Here is a 16,703-nt window from a genome sequence, read left to right on the forward strand (position 1 = left end):
CCAAACACTGTTTTGCCTTTTGCTTACCATGGCAACAGTCAAATAAAGCGGGCCAAGTCAGAGGGAGATACGTTTTTCTCTCTCTCCAGTCTACAGCACAGAACCAACAGACAGCTGAACACACTTTCAGTTATCATAAGTTAGTTTAAATCCTTTTTTCTTATAAAAACAATCTATTTGACGCTATTAGGTTGCCTGACATGCTTTTGAGTCAGACTCAGAGKTGATGCCTTAGGCCACATCCAAAAACAATCCACCTACAGCAGATATGATTTATTTTTTCATAATATGCATGTAAAGGCAAAACTACAAAAGAATGGGAGGAGTAGATGAAGACAGGAATTCTCAGGTGTGCTTATTAGACCAGAAAGACATTCTGACATTGCGAAACAAGAATTTCCTCACCGACTTGTCAGACAGAGATGGCCTGACCTGACAGTGAAGAAGAGGTTGAGTAGGTGACAGGTTATGACATTCAATTTAATCATAGACGGGCTTGTTAAAGATTTCAAACTTTATTTCGGCACGTCGCTGAGCGGTAAAGTCGGTTATTTGATTGTAAAGTCCTCTGGCATGCTGTGCACAAAACTGCTTAATATCTACCTGGTTGTTAATGCAAAACTAGATGATGTGTGAACTTTGAGACTTTCATATTTTAATGATACAGTGGCATCCATTGTAAGGGGCTGAGCTCTCTGATTTAATAGATGAACTAATCTGGAAAGAAATCAAAGTTGGAATTCTGTGTAACAGAAAACTGATTATGCATGCAATTTATAACTGGTTTGTGTTATTTTTGTCCCCATTCATCCACCCTCATTCCAGTGGCAAGATAGTGAAGATGTTGTTTTGCTAGGTCGGTTTTTTTTATTTACAATGCATGCAGTAATTTTGTACACTGTGGGCATCCCCTTAAGGAGCATCTAAAGGGATGTTGAGGGAAAGAAAAAAGAAAAAAACACTTTCTCGTGCATATCAGATATTTTCTGGTGTGCACCACACATCTTGTGCATAGCAGATAGTATCTACTGCGCACAAGATGCTGTCTGATGTGCATGTGAAACTATTTGGTTCGCACAAGAAAAAATATTTATTTATTTCCTATAATATCCCTGTAAGGCCTTCATATTGCCATGCCCAAATATTGTAAACAAACCAATTTTGCTTAATTATCTGCTGTTTACTGTTATATACAGTCCATTACTGTGAGTGTGTTTGGACATTTTACACACAGGGCTTCTTGTCCCGTGTGTAAAATGTTGGTCAACTGATTTTTGGACATTAAAATGATGAAAGAGGTCTGTGTGACCTACTGGCATTGTAAATTTGAGACATAAACACTAAAGGAACCCTGTCATGGACAAGTGCAGTACACACATCCTGTCTGTCTCTGCCATTGAACTTCAGCCTATGGTAGCTTCTTTAGTTGTGGGAGATATTTAGACATATGCCTTGGTGTGCTTAACATTGTGGAATGATGGCTGATTCATTGTAGGCACAACATTCTGTTCCTCTTACACATCTTTCATGGCTTTACATTGCTGGGTGACATTTTGAAGGCTGATGGGCGTGGGATAAGGCCAGCTCGTCTGAAGATTTACAACAACCTGAGGCTGTTTAGTGTCTATCTGGGTACGACAGAACCATTTTATGACACCGAGTACAGCGTTCATTATATAACCATTACTACAGCTAAAAAGCCCCGACACAGTTTCCATCAAACTGTGTCGCATAGACAGAATTAAAAGAAAATACCACTGCGGATTAATTCTGGTCTTTGTTCCGCCAACTCTTTGGTTAGCTGCAATAGTTGGGAGCAAGTTTAAGGTGAAATTATCTAAAGTGATTGGTTAAGAAGAAATCTCAACATCCATTAAGACTGTCAATGTCAAACAGATCAGTAAAATCTAGGTACAATGTAGGTTCAGATGTCATTATCTGTCCACTTCTTTTCTGTATCTGTTTTAATCTGTTCAGGCTGGCTTAGTTATTACATTATACAAGATAAGCATAACTATTACATTATACATCATAAACAAGTATTACAGCAACAAACGCAAAACTGAAAGAAACATGACGTAATTGACTGAACAGATAAAAGGACAATGGCTTATCTGAGCAACTTCCCAGTTAGGAGTCTGGCTCTGCGGATTCAGACCTCCCCATGTCCCAGAATAGACTTGTCACCACCACCTTCTTGAAGATGGCAAATTGCCCAAAGTAAAGGCCCGCTGCTTGGGGTGTTCAATGGTGTGTCGTCCCTCCTGATATCAGACCCAAGGCATACCACTAAAAAAGTAAAGCTCAGCAAATACGCCTCACAACAAAAAACTTCATTGAACTACTTTCAGTAATGTGGTTTACCCAACAACAACAACCTAACACATTTATGGTTATGTTTAGCCATAAGGAAGATAAAGATTTCAGAACATGTAACTGTTTTCACAGGAATTTCATCAATATCAAAGAACTTGTAGTACAGGTGGTTTCACTCAAAACATATTCATACCTTATAAACAGAGATGATAACTTTTTTTTATCTCTTAAACTGATTCTGGAGAATGACTTTTCTGTTCTACTTCCATCAGCTAGCTATTTGTAAGTTGGCTAGGATAGTTTAATCATCAACATTTGGTTATAACTGAGTTGGTCAAGACATGAACATGAACAGATGTCTAAAAATCATGACTTGCATTTCTGTTGAGGTGATGAATGCTTCTGCAATGTGCACGCGTTCACTTTTCATCCAGATGAAAAGCCTATTCTAATTTAAGGAGCCTGTCCTAAGAGTGGGACTGGTGAGGCACGTGACCCCTCCCCCAATGGGACAGGTGTTGCCCCAGACAGAACTGATGCGTGAATGTGCTAAACTTGGGGATCCTTGTAAGGAAATGTATTTTAAGTCAGGAAGGCCATTTATATTTCAGCAAAAACTCATGTAAGCTGACATAGGAAGTGACATTTTGAGGCATTTCTTTAACGGGTGCCCAGAAAAAGTCAGTTAAAAATCACAACGAGGCGTTTCCTTGAGGTAACAGATCAAAAATATACTTCAAATAGAAACAACCCAGCAGTAGTCAGAATCATTTTCATAACATTTAAAATTATTTGATTTGGGTGAAGAACTTGTGACTATGAGAGTGGCTGTGAAAAGTCTCAGCGCTGTCCATCAACCTCATGTACTCGCTGCTAAATATGCTAATGGGGGAGAAACAATTTACCATAACAGGAAAACCATTTATCTGCTATTATTGTGGCTATGCTAACTAGCTTTAGCATTCAAAACTGGCTATGGTAGCTGCAGCATACAAGAAAACACCACAAGATTGTGCTTGACACTTCTGCCTCTGATGGACCGTTTCTAGTACTGAAAGCACTGGGAGACAACAGAGGAGCTAAGGTTTTTTTCTGAGATCATATCTCTCATACCATACTGTCGTGATGTAGTGACAGTTTCAACAAATATGTAAAAAAAAAAACAACAAAAAAAACTTTTTTTTTATACAAAAGTTACATTCTGCAGCTAAATTGAAGAACTGAATACAAATGCACATGGCACTTATTTAAAACCCTGCATCAATGTTGCTGCACTTCACAATTACATGCTCATTTCTGTTGGTCTATCACATCAAATCATGTGAAAATAGATTGAGTTTATCTGACTCATTTTTTACAAAATATGAAACAGTGTAAAGGATATGACTACTTTTGCACAACACTATTACAAATCTATGACCTAACTATTGTAGGATCGTCACAGAGACAACACAAAGCATTCATCCCAACTTCAAAACATTAACCTATGTCCGAACAGGTGTGCATGACGCCAGGATAAGAATTTAACAGGGAGAGATGTTAGCCTTTGAAACACTAGAAGAATAAAGCATTAGCTTCTGCTATAGACTGACCTCTTTATCTACCCTTGGGATAATTGCATTGATCTATCCAGTTAGCCTAAAATCTCCTACTATCTCTCTACATGACTGTCGGTTGGCAAGCAAGAGTCTGCACAGTCACAGCCATTTGGGCAGCACATGGTTGGCAGAAGACCCAGATCCTGCTAGCATAAATTTTGGCTTTAGAGATGTTTACGTGCTATGAACAGGCAGAAGAATTATGACCAGAAGAGAAAAATAAAGCTCTCTAAACGCAACTGTAAATCGTTAGAAGCGGGGTTAACTGTGGTACGGCTCCAAACAAAGCAGCACTGTCTGACAGTAGGCGGTGAAAGAGGTGTCTTTGGCATTTCTCAGTCTGTTGCAAGAAGAAATAATCAACTCTTGGAAGGTTGAGATGAAAACGGAAAGCTAAAAACGCCAGAGGAAGCCTTGCTCTGCTGCTAAACATTCTGAAATCAATCAAACCACTGAAGGAACTGCTCTTGCGGTTCTGCCAAGCTAGGCTTTACTTGTCTCATAAATACCTTTAGTTACTTGAATGTTTTCAGTGCAACTTTGGAGCAAGACAAGCGTTTTCTCCCGAAGAAATGTTCGTGTAACCGTTGCTACTGAGAAAAGGGGCAAAAAATGGCAATGTGGCGTTGTATGTGGAAAGGATTAAGCTTCAGCTTTTGTAACATGAAGCTGAAACTGACGTCAGAAGAAGAAGAAGTGATTGCTGTATGAGCGGAGAATAAAAGCAAGTTCAGCATTCTGCCTTTTTTTTATTTGTGTTCCTAATGCAAACTCAGACCTAAAACAGTCACTAAGCTGAACCAATCGGACAGCATGAAGCAAATTTTAAAAACTCAAAAGAAATGCAAGAATAGGTGAAGTCATTGACTTCTGTACTGTACAGTTACAGCAAAAACTCAGAAAACATGGAACAACCCTGTGACATGTTGCATCAGTGGATCGTCCAGGGGGTGAAAAAAGAACGGAGGAAAACATCTGTGGTGCAGGTGTCATTTTCTTCAGTGAAGGTCAGCGTGTCATGTTTCAACAACGAATAAAAAACATTGGCAAAAAAGAAACCTTGGAAAAATGTCTGATGGAGCCATTAAATCTGATCTGTAGGAGAAAGTTCTGAACGAGATCATGCCGCTGCTCAAATTAGCTCAAGCACACTTGGAATAGCCGACAGACCAAATCTTAGAAACACACCAAAACCTTTAAAAAGAAGAAAAAAAAGAAAGAAAGTCTTTTGGGTGGCCTACTCAAAGTTTGCAATTAAACTCCACCGAGAAGCTTTTACACATGCCACTGAGGCCTTGAAATTCACCATTGTGGTCGAGTTAAAACTATTTTGATCGGGTTAGGTATTGAAAGCAAGTTGGTTTAGAAGCTTCTAATCAAGGAAATTCATTATTTGATATCGAATTTGATTGGAAATTTTGAAGAGTGACAAAGCAGAAACAGCCCCGTCAGGTGGACAAGGAGGGTGGGAATACTTTCTTCACTGCTCTGTTAACTCCTGGTGCTACAAGACATGGATCACAATGACTCTCCTTTTCTAGAGTGGAAAGAAATTCCGTCACAAAAAAAAAAAAAAAAAGCTTGAAAAGTCAAGGTTTGCCAAGTCTCGTTCCTACTTAGTGTCACTGACTGCTGAAGTGTCCAGGTGTACTTAACCATGCAAAACTCCCAGCAGCCCTTAAAGCTGGACTGCAGCCCACCTGCTGGGAGTTAAAGTAAAGGCTGAGAGTCAGCACAAACGGAAATCTTCCACCCTTCCACTATTTAAAGCCATTATCCAGCACTTACAGTCTTTCCTCCGGAATATTGCACAAAAGCCAAATATCTTTTTTCTCCCCCCTTTCCATTTTAACATGAGCGTAATTGAAGTCAGACCTCGGTGGTAAATTCCACAAACAACTGGTGAATACAATAACACTTTGTGCTGTAAACAAGTTCCAGCAGTTGGATCCGGACAGAAAATCCAAACCAGCTCTTGTGTTCTCTCTCTCTTGACCTTTTCTGCGAGAGAGCCGCACGTCGGCTCGGGCTGAAACGGCGCTGAGGGATCGGGGCTTGGCGAGGGAAAGAAAGAAAGAGAGAGAGAGAGAGACAGAGAGAGAGAGACGCCTTGCGCCATTTGGAAGTCAAGAGGATTGCAGTGCGGTTGCACAAGATGAGTCACAATTCTGCCAAATTCATATTCGGTTCCTTAGAGAGCAAATTGTGAAAGAAATGAAAATTATCGCTTGCAAAAATAAAATAAATAAATGAAAGACCACGCCCCTTCTGCGTGACCAATCCTGAGAATTGCTCACTTCCATTCGCTTACCTTTCTTAGGGCTGAGCCAGAACCGATCTCCCAGTGGATCTCCGCTCTCCCACCAGCTTTGAACTGACATTTTCTGCAACAAAAAAAAGCACCTCTGCAACTTTTTCACCACACTGCTAACTGCTGCTTCTGTTCACGCTAGTGAGACCCCCGCTCGCCCGTCCAATGGATGCTCACACAGACGGGGCAAAAATGTGCAGTAGAAGGGAGTTGTTTTCAGGGTGAGGAGGGAGAAAGGGTGTTTTTGAGAAAAAAAAAGAGAGAGAAAGAACAAGAGAATCTTTTCATCTCTGTCCCTATAAACTCAGACGAACATCCACGCCATAAATCTGAGGCCCATGCCGGGACGGACCACATCCTTTCTGCTGCCCTGGATACCCCGCTCCGCGTCCCCATGCATCTGAAGGAACCCACGCTTCGCTCTGGCACCGGCCACTGGGCGCCACACATTGGACTCTTTGTTCACGAAAGACGGAGCAAGATTTCAGACTGGGAGATTGAGAGGAAGAGTGTACAATGGAGGAGAAGTAGAACAAAGGCACCAAATAGAGATAGAGAGAAAGTAAAACAAAGAAGCAAAGGCCTCAGTGCAGCACTGAGGAACTGGAACGTACAACCATCAGCAGCTCTAGGCCTTGTTTGTTGTTTTCTCATTCCTCAGGTTTATGGGGGGTAATTAAGCGTTCTGCTAAGTTAAAAAAAAAAACCACTGAGTTCATTTAAAATTGGAGTCAGGTATAAACAACGCTGATGAAAACTCCAATTGCAGATCTTTGGTAGAGACGTCATCACTTTGCAAACAACCTACAGCAGAGTGAGTCCTGGTGCCTTCAGGTAACATTTAGAGCTCCGTGCTGCAACCACAAACCTAAATGCATTTTATGAGAATTTTATGTGATAGATACAACTAGAAACTCTTGCACATTTTTTTCCTCTAAAATGACTAATTTGCTCTATTAATCTGAATATGCAATTTTTAATCATTATTTTTATTTGCCCGTACTGTACAACCTATTATAATTTTCCAGTTAATATATATTTTCTTTCACCCCAACTTTGAGCCTGGTGCCAGCACCCGGTTGTCACTGGGTGAGCAACAGGGTAGTAGGTTTGCAATTGTGTTGCTCATATTTCATATCCAAATGTAAACCATGTATCATTTTCCTTTATAAATATTCACCGGTTGGTGTTACTCAAGCATATGGCATCCGAACGGTTGCACAAGATGAGTCACAATTCTGCCAAATTCATATTCAGTTCCTTAGAGCAAATTGTGAAAGTGATGAAAATTGTCGCCATTAATAATAGTTTGATATTAATGGTTGGAACTTGAAAAAAACGATCAAAGCAAAGCCCTTTTATTTAAGGAACTTTCTCCCTAAGTCAGGGGCTCTGGAGCCACCAGGGGCACGTGAACCCTGAAGGAAAAAAAGACAGCTGACTTTTTAAATGTTATGTTTAGTAACGAAGGTAGGTTTTTAATTCATCTCAAATTTTCATGCTCAGAAATCTCCTTGTTAATGTATAGATTAAAAAGAAAAAATGGTACTTCCTAGACCTAATATGCCATCATAGATTTTCTCATCATTAGGCTGGACTCTATGTGCTTTTCTAAAGTTTATCACATAATGTTCTGTCCCACTGAAAAAACATTCCATCCTTTTTTTTTTGGGCTAAATTTTATCTTTATCTTCATTTTAAATCCTAAAAATAGAAATAAACGACAGTTTCCAATAATAGACATTAATCTATAAGCTGTCTTGTCAAAAAAAAAAAAAAAGAAGAAAAACTCCAACATTTGCGTCTCTAAATGAGTTTCAATTGTCTGGACAGACGGTAAAAGTGACTCTGGGTTGTAATGTGTTTCTGCCCAAAGCCAAACACATTGCACTGAAGTCATCTGGAAAAACGAGACTCATCTGGACTATATTCCTGATGAGTCTACTGAAACAATTGTACTTAGAAAAAAAATCTGAAAGGATATGAATCCTCCCCAAAGGATAATTCCATGTAAATCATATTTAAATATAAACAGAGACTGGCCCTTACAAAATGGAGCTTCACTCTGGGTAGTGAGGAAGGTGTAAAATGGCTGCAGGGTGTGCCCGCTCTGCCAGCAGCTGCCAACATGGGCCGGCCCCTCTGTGCCAATCAGAAACACAGAAACCAACACATCTGTGCAACTAAAACACATTCAAACTATGCTTTGTTTTTTTTTCTTCTTTTTTGTGTGTGTGTGTGTGAAAAGGGAAGTTCTTAAATAGTTGTCTCTATGAGTCATCATCTGCAATTACACTTGGGAGCGGTCATACTTTGGTTGCTGTAGCGACACAGCCCGCAGGTTAGGCAAATAATATGCCCTGCCGTCCACGACTGAGGGCCGTGCAGAGCATGTGCGCCGTTTCTGCTGCCAGTGGCAACCGGCAATCAAACAACAAAAACCCGATACAACATCCAGACTGCCGGCTTTGAGACGCTGCGCCACATTTGTGGACATCTGTGTTGTAACCTGAAGAGGCTGCTGGGCTTTAATTTTAGACAAAGATCCTGATGAGCAGCTAATTAGACAGAACGCAGGTGCGTTGTTTGCTCGGACTAAAGTTAAGATCCCACACATCCTCACCAGGAGGTTAGATTTACTGTACTCACTCCCAGAAAACCCTCCCAGTTCTGGTGAGGATGATCTGATCCGAGGACATTATTTCTGTCCTCGGAGCGAAACAGAAAAACTGACTGAAAACTGCTGTCCAAAAAAAAATAAAAAAATACAGTAAAGTAACTAAATGAGTAAGCAGAGAAAAGGGCCTTTCTCCCACAGCTCTGGAGTCGAGCTACAGACAGCCGTGACGTGACTCACCACCATCATCCGTGTCTTCCACAAATGAGCTATTTCTGTGTTAAACCAACCATGAGAGAGTTCTTGTGACTCTAGTGAAAAAAAAGTAAAAAAAAAAAAAAAAACTACAGCAGAAAAAAAAAACAAGGGTCAGTTAACTTCTTAAGTTTAAGTTCTAATCGATGTATTTGGAGAAAAAAATTACAAAGGCTAAGAAAAACATGAGGTAAGGGTTAGGTTTTCAGGTAAACTGACGAAGAAGCGGGGAACGATCGCTCCTTGAAATTTGGTCATTCCGCCACCCGGAGGTGAGGTCGCCGCGAGGCACCGGCAGAAACAGACAGTTTTCAATTCACACGGTTTATCTGCCGAGAGAAATCAATGCAACAGGCCATGTGCAGCGATGAGTGATGATAATATGACTGCTTGCGCAAAGCCTTTGCTCACTTTCGCAAGATGTTCTCAAGCAAGGCCTCGGGAATGTTGTAGTTATTTCATGCCGCGGCAGCAGGACTATAATTTGCAGAGTAGAAACGCACCCGGCATGCCGTTTCATGTAGTGGATGCTAAGGAGAAGATATTTTATAGCCTGGTACCCAAACAAAAACAGGGCAGAGAGACACAAGGAGCAGCGATGGAATGTTATCAACAATCAGAGATGGAAAGGCACACAACTCGATGGACAGACCTGAGAGATTTAACACCTGACTTGATCGGTGATTGGCCGTCGGAAACTTAAAATCTGATTTTTTTTTTTTTTTTCCTGAACCGTAAACACATCAGATGTAGCAGGTTGCCGTGACATAAACGCTCCTATGCAGAAGGATACAAACGGTTTGTTAAGGCTGCTACTTTTTAACAGTAGAGGAGATTTAGGCAAATAAAACACGTTGAACACGTCACTGCAAAGTCTTTAAAACCAGCAGCTGAATTAACTTACGTCATGAAACTTGCTGCATTTAGCAGTCGGTGACGCTAATTCAGCAGAGAACACAGGCTAAGTTAAACTAACCATGCAAGTCACTGTATTGTTTTATTAAATTTATAAATTCACCAATTCAGAGATTTTTCTGTGGACCAGAACTCCAAGTTACGTTTTTGTGGGAAAAACCGCCCCGTTGTGTCTTGTATTTATGAATGTTAAGATATATTTTATGACTGAACTATTAAAATATGTAGCTAACAGTGCGTTTTGATTGGATCTTAAGTATTTGTGGATTTTAGCGCGGACGGGTGTGGTTTCTCACACTTCTCTCACATCCGATGGAGCGCTACTGCCACCTATCAGTGTGATGGTAGAACTACATTACACGATAAAACTGGAACTTTACAACAGAGCAATGATTATTAACACAGTTAGGCAATGTTTCAGACAGTTTTAGCAATATACATTACCAAGTGCTACACTGGGAACCATTTAAATGTCACTTCAGTAGCTTAAATCCTTTTTTCTTTGTTTTGTTCTGCTTTATTGAATAGTGGTACAACACTGCCTGCACTTTCCTTCACATTGTGGAACATCACCTCTGGTCCTAACAAAAGTAATAATAAAAATAAATTGATCTCAACTAGTAGGCTTTACAAAGCTCTGTGTACGGCAACATTAAACAAAAAGACTGATTCTAACACGTTGCAGAACATCTGACTGTTTTTCTCAAATATTCAATTGAAAATAGAAGTTTTTTTTTTATTTTGAATAAATCTTGAGGAAAAATTTTAATGCTACATGACAATGTGGAGTTCTATGTATTATTATATTACTATGATTATTGTAGATACTTTGAGGTGTGCGAAACATACCGAGTTAAAATCTACTTTTCCAATGAAGAATCCTATATTTCTTTCAGTTAAATTTGCAAAAAAATGCATCCTGTGTGTAAGTCCCAAATCATCGTTGATTTTACTCATGGGGGGGGAACAGCTGTTTTTTATGAGAAAATTCTTGTTTTTGTGTTTTTTTAATGGCAATATTTTGTTACTTAGAAAGTTACATTACTGATCTATAGAGAAAATAGAGAAATAGTAATTTGTGGTCATACTTGGTTCCTAAGAGAAACTGGAACTTCTCTTAGGAAGTACCAGTTTCCTAAGAGAAAACTTAGGAAACTAAAAGTCAGCATCAGTAGGTCCAGACTTTAGAAAAACCACAAAATCTACCATTGGTGTATCTTTACTTATAAAATGTAAAAATTGATTTCATGACATAATTGTTTTTTTTTTCTCATGTGAATCTCTCTAAGGCCAAGGTCTAAGAAACAAAGCTCACGCACGTAATGATCGTTTAATCACATGCTCAAAGTACAATACACTGGAAGCAATAATACCCTCCTAACCTAAACCCTACAGTGCAAAGTAAACAGCTACTTTTATTGGATAAAAGCAGCTTAGGAGTAGGATCCCAACCCCACCCACAGAAGTCCGTGTGTCCTCATTCCTGCAGGCGATGCTATTCGACTTTCCTTCTGCGTGGCAGCATTTCCTGTCTTTTTCTTTGTTATACCTACAGCTAAAGATTCAGCGTTTAAAAGGCAGAACAGCAGCAAAAACAAGCCACATTTCCTTTTTCCTTCACTGTTGGAACAAACCAACAAGGAGGAGGTCTCCAACTGGGAACAATGTGGTGAGCTCAACTATTGCCAACAGCGTGTCCAAGTGCCAAAAACCCAGACTTTTACAACGTCAAGAAAACTATTTCTGCTAATGAATTGTCTTTCCGGATGTGTAACCCATGTTGGGACAACAGAGCAGAGTGTGTAGCACAACCAGCAAAAGCATCAAGATAATAGCTCAAAGGTTTTGGTGCAGTTATACTGTGATCTGATTCTCTACAGCACAATTTGGGATTCATGAAAACTTTCCTCTCCTTATGAAAGCAAATGTACAGGGAAGGTTTCTAGGCTGCTTTGGAATCAGACAAGCATAAAAGCCACAATATATTGACTGTTTAAACCTTGACTGGAGGATGCTGGACTTATTAGATTCTATAAAACATTTATTACATGAGTGAAAAAATGTAGTGCCTTTATGTCGTTGTTGGATTCGGGTGTAAGAGAAACCAAACTTCAATCAGTCATTGAAATTTCTGGGCACAACTGCCTAAAACTAACTCAAACATAGAAGCCCAGGATAAACAAAATGTGTTCTGTTTAAGGGAATTATTTATATGGATATTTTTGACGAACACAAAGGAAGTCAACCTAACTTTGGAGTGATTTTGTGCAGCCCCTGCGAAATTAAACATTTTTCACCAATTCAACCCATCCCAGGATGGTTGAAGCAAATAGCAACTTTTTTTTTAATTTTTAACCAGGGTGCATAACATCATTTTATTACAATGATGTTATGCATTGTAATAAAATGCCTTGACTGAAGGACACCGTTATAAAAGCTTCATTTTTATAATGAAGCTTTTATAACAAGTAGAACCATGTCTACTTTGTTGCACCTCAGTCAGCTTCTATTTGATTTATTAAACTTGGCTAAATAAAGAAAGTGTTTTGAAAGAAAGTGACCCAAATCTGTTTCTTATAAACAGAAGAAATTGTTCAATCAAGCCTAAAAGAAATTAAAAACTAGATTACCTTTAGTATAAAAAATGTGTAACATTTTTTGTAGTAAAGAAAGTTAATCCATTTCTTTAATACATTTTTTGTAGTAAAGAAAGTTAATCCAGTTTTTAATTGGATTTGTTGTGTAAAATGTGTAACATTTTTTGTATTAAGCTTTAGATCTGCAGTGAATGACATTCCTTTTCTACAGAGAAAAACAACTAACAAAAATTGGATGCAATTATTTACATATGTTTGGCCTGCAAGTACTTTCAACTTATCAATTTAGGTCCATGTGGCAAAACGTTTGGACACCTCTTGCTTAAAGTAATCTTTTAATTCTACCTAGATGTTTTTCTACATTTTTGATATATATTTCTATTTATTTATTTATTTATTTAAAGAGATTGCTGCCTAATAACTTATCAGAAACAAACTTTTGGTCTAAACCTAAATCTGTAGAGGATATTATGAACAATTTTGATTAACTGCAAGTTTACTTTGTTTTTTTGTTTTTTTTAATTTGAAGCAATTAATATTGAAGAAATTGATCATTACTATGCATGCTATAAGTGTGTTCAGTCCAGATAAAAGTAGAAGCTTAATTTATGCTTCATTGACATATATCAAATGTTTGATTAGTTGGAAAACTAGGAAAAATAAAATATTTTTCGATTATAGCACACTGTATGTAGTACTATTGGGCAGTAAATGTAGCCTCCCAGAACTCTGTGGGCTGCAGATGAATTAGTTATACTCAGGTATCAAAGAAATGTAATGCTAGCAGCTCCCTGAAAACAAAAACCAGTTGGATCACCTGTTAGCATTCAGCTGCTTCCCTTTGTAGCTTTGCCAAAGCCTTCGCTCAGGGTGTGTCCAGTCTAACTGTTCAACCTCTCTCTCCCTCCGGTGAAGAAACATGATCTGGTACATTGTGACCTGTTGCCAGGCCAGAGGAGACCAAGATCCGTTCTGCAGCAGAACGTTACGAACAGAAACGTACCGATTACTGAAATGCACATTATGCACACACTGGATTTATTTATTTTTTTCTCCCCTCAGTGGGTAAAACTTCAGAGCAATTAAGCATGCATTATTGCCCAACGCGTCTACGCAAGTATTTACCCATTCAACACACCATGTCAAGCAATTTTACATCCACTGAGCGGCAAGCAAATAAAACATCCTGAAGCAGGTGGTGTTTTTCTGTCAGGCTGCAACCCAGTCATCCGTTTCACGACATGCCTCGAGGTGCGCCAGCCAAAGAAGCAACAAATCACAGGATGCGGGGCGACTGTTCTAGAACGAGAGGGGCCAGCGATTCGCCCCCCGGGGGCCCTCAACCCCCACCACGGTTCCTCCGTGCCGGGTGTAAAAACATTCCAGATGTATCTCAGATGAGAGGGATTGCCTGTGAGGGCAAATCTTAACTTGATTCCTCCGGGGAGTGAGTCATTTATTTGTTGCAGCTTAAAATCTGTCCGAAACTCACAGCAAGGCCATCAAATCCATGCTTCAGGTATGTGTTATTTTATTTATTTATTTATTTATTTTTTACTTGTCTTAACATTGAAGTGTTTGGATATGCCGTGTGCGTTGTGGCATTCGGCTAACTTGATTAGCGTACTTGTTCGTCAGCCGTTCCCCGCTGTCCTCAGGCAGCAACGGCTCCAAATATGAACAGGACAAGAAATTATAGGGCACTCACCTGAAAAACACAAAGCATAGCACACATAAGAGTCAATAAAAATATGAACTGCTCTACTTTATATAACAACATGACAATAAATCAAGATTATTTAGCGTTATCTAAAAGGAGCGATAAGCAGGAGTGAGATGATGAGCATCACAGCAGCAAAACAACTTGAGGTTAAACTTTATAAGGGTTATGTCACTAATAAGCCCAATTTAAATAAATAAATAAATAAATAAGCCTAATGAGTCACTAATGAAAATAACAAGTTTTGGCATGCCGTCTTCTTACAGACATCGTGAGAAAAAAAAGAGTCGAATGATAAAATCATTGTTCAGCCTTCAAGGAAAGTGGTTTGGCCGCCTAGTAAATCATGTTTAATGAAGAGTTGGTGGAAAATGCTGAAGGCAGGAGGCTGAGAACGAGGCTCCACTTTACAGATTAGCATCGCCATCTACTGGAGAGACGGCAAGTTAGCAAATATTTTTGAATCGTTGGCTGGAAATGATTTAGAGGTTTGGGCAAAATGCACCAAACATAAAATCTTTTTAGGCCTCTTTAATGACTCACAACGAGTTAAGATGGCTCTCAATAAAACAGATTTTAGTAAGATGAATTTGTCTTTTTAAAAATAATGAGTTCGTTAAAATATAAAGGCAAAGGATCGAAGTGAAGGCTTTTTTAAATATATATATATATATATATATATATATATATAGTTTTTCCTGTGGATTAAAATGAGTAGATTATAGCAAAATTGGAGGAAACTGATATTACTTAAGAACATGGACAAACCCCAGGAAGATTCCCAATGACTTCTGTCCCATAGAATGCTATTTATTCCCACTGAATTTTTGTAATGCACATTTTCTTTACTCATTTTGTGTGAGTGAAGGAATTGTGTGTGATTATTAACTTTCCTAAATAAATTAAATCCTCCCATTGCCCTGTCTCTCCGCATTCCTTTTTTTATACTGCACAAATGATCAAACTATACAACAAGCTGAATATTTTATTACCATACAAAGTCTGAACTGAACCTCAATTTAAAAATCTTGAACTATCCATTTAGGGTAACCATTAAATGTGTTATTTCTTCTGTCTTAGGAAACACTCAAATCAAGAACCAAAAGATAGACAAACTTTCCTTAGCCAGGCCATTTAAAATGCAATCGGCTCTGATTTTGTCATTCTGGCTGTTTCAGTTATATTTGTACTAATATTTCGTAGCGTTTGTTTCTGTTTGTGTTTTTTTTTCTTCTCACCTTCCTGCAAGGAAAATTTCCCTAAAGAGATAATAAAGTGATACTTCTCTGTCAACATTGCAGTTGTTCATGTCGCTATTGCAATTTAATGGAAGCGTGTGATAGAAGTCGCTTCATTCATTTGTTGTGTGAGGCTTTTGGGAATGACTTAACTAACTCTGCAAAACTCTGCAGACCTCCATAGTAATGTGACCATTGCAGATAAAAGGATTTACAGCTGTTCCCTATTTTGAGGTCACGCCCTCTGAACCCCAACCTTTAACACCCACATGGCACCTCAAACCGTGCCGGACCTCCCCACAGGAGCGGTGAAGGTTTCCGTGTGTTTGAGCAGAACACGAGCAGCGGTGACCAATCAACAGCCGGCTCTGCGTTAAATCATCACCTCATGACGCGAGCGATCCGCAACGTATCGCCCTCTAAAGTAGGATCTAATGTGTGGCTTGTGTTTCAACAGCTGACCGTCACTGTCCATGTGTTTATGGAGAATATTTATAGCAGCTCTGATCCTTTACATTACATGAAATAATCGTCACGTTGTGGTGAGAACGGCAACATTAAAAAAAGATTAAGGTTAAAGACTTTGATGCATTTAATTTGGATCATTTTAGATGTAATTTTCATAACTTGCAGCAAAAAAAAAAAAAAAGGATTACAATCTCATTACAAATGTTGTAAATGTTCTCAAAACGTTTTCTAGAGTAAGTAAAAAACTGTACTGAGAAATTCTGCTAGATGGTTAGTCTGTGTTTTTCCAATAAGAAATTCCAAATCTGCCAGGGCTTTATCATCTGTGCATTCCAGAAATCTTTCAATCAACAGTGATTAATCTTTCTGTTTTTTGGCATTTAGGCTAATTCACATTAGCTCTAGATTAGAAATTAGAGCTCTAGATTAGAGCAAATTTCTAGCTCTGATCTAGATTAGAGCTACTAAAGTAGAATGGATGTTTTTCATGCTGTCCAATCAAATGAAAAGAATTAGATAAAACCTGACAAGAAAGATAAAATGATTTGTCGTCAGGATACCAGTGCAGATTCAATGTCCTTGTTTTTCCCAAGACAAACTGGGAAAACCTTCCAACCAGGGGTGAAAGTAGTTTTAAATTCTTGGGGGTACTATGACAAAAAAAGAAA

At 38.8% G+C, this 16,703-nt stretch overlaps 1 protein-coding gene across 11 annotated transcripts in view; it reads right to left on the reverse strand.

The window, feature by feature from the left end:
* plecb (plectin b) overlaps window positions 1-16,703 on the reverse strand; it is a 129,372-nt gene that overhangs the window by 66,220 nt on the left and 46,449 nt on the right. For 2 of the 11 annotated variants that reach the window (XM_008431972.2, XM_008431970.2), the window contains exon 1: window positions 6,226-6,310. The exons of the other annotated variants lie outside the window; for them this stretch is intronic. In XM_008431972.2, coding sequence (XP_008430194.1) covers window positions 6,226-6,295 — 70 coding nt within the window. In that variant the 5' untranslated portion in view covers window positions 6,296-6,310. Of the gene's footprint in view, window positions 1-6,225; window positions 6,311-16,703 lie in introns of those variants that run through there. 11 annotated transcript variants of the gene reach the window in all.

This window comes from Poecilia reticulata, linkage group LG16 (genome assembly GCF_000633615.1).
Source record: "Poecilia reticulata strain Guanapo linkage group LG16, Guppy_female_1.0+MT, whole genome shotgun sequence".
In the NCBI taxonomy this organism is placed as follows: Eukaryota; Metazoa; Chordata; class Actinopteri; order Cyprinodontiformes; family Poeciliidae; genus Poecilia; species Poecilia reticulata.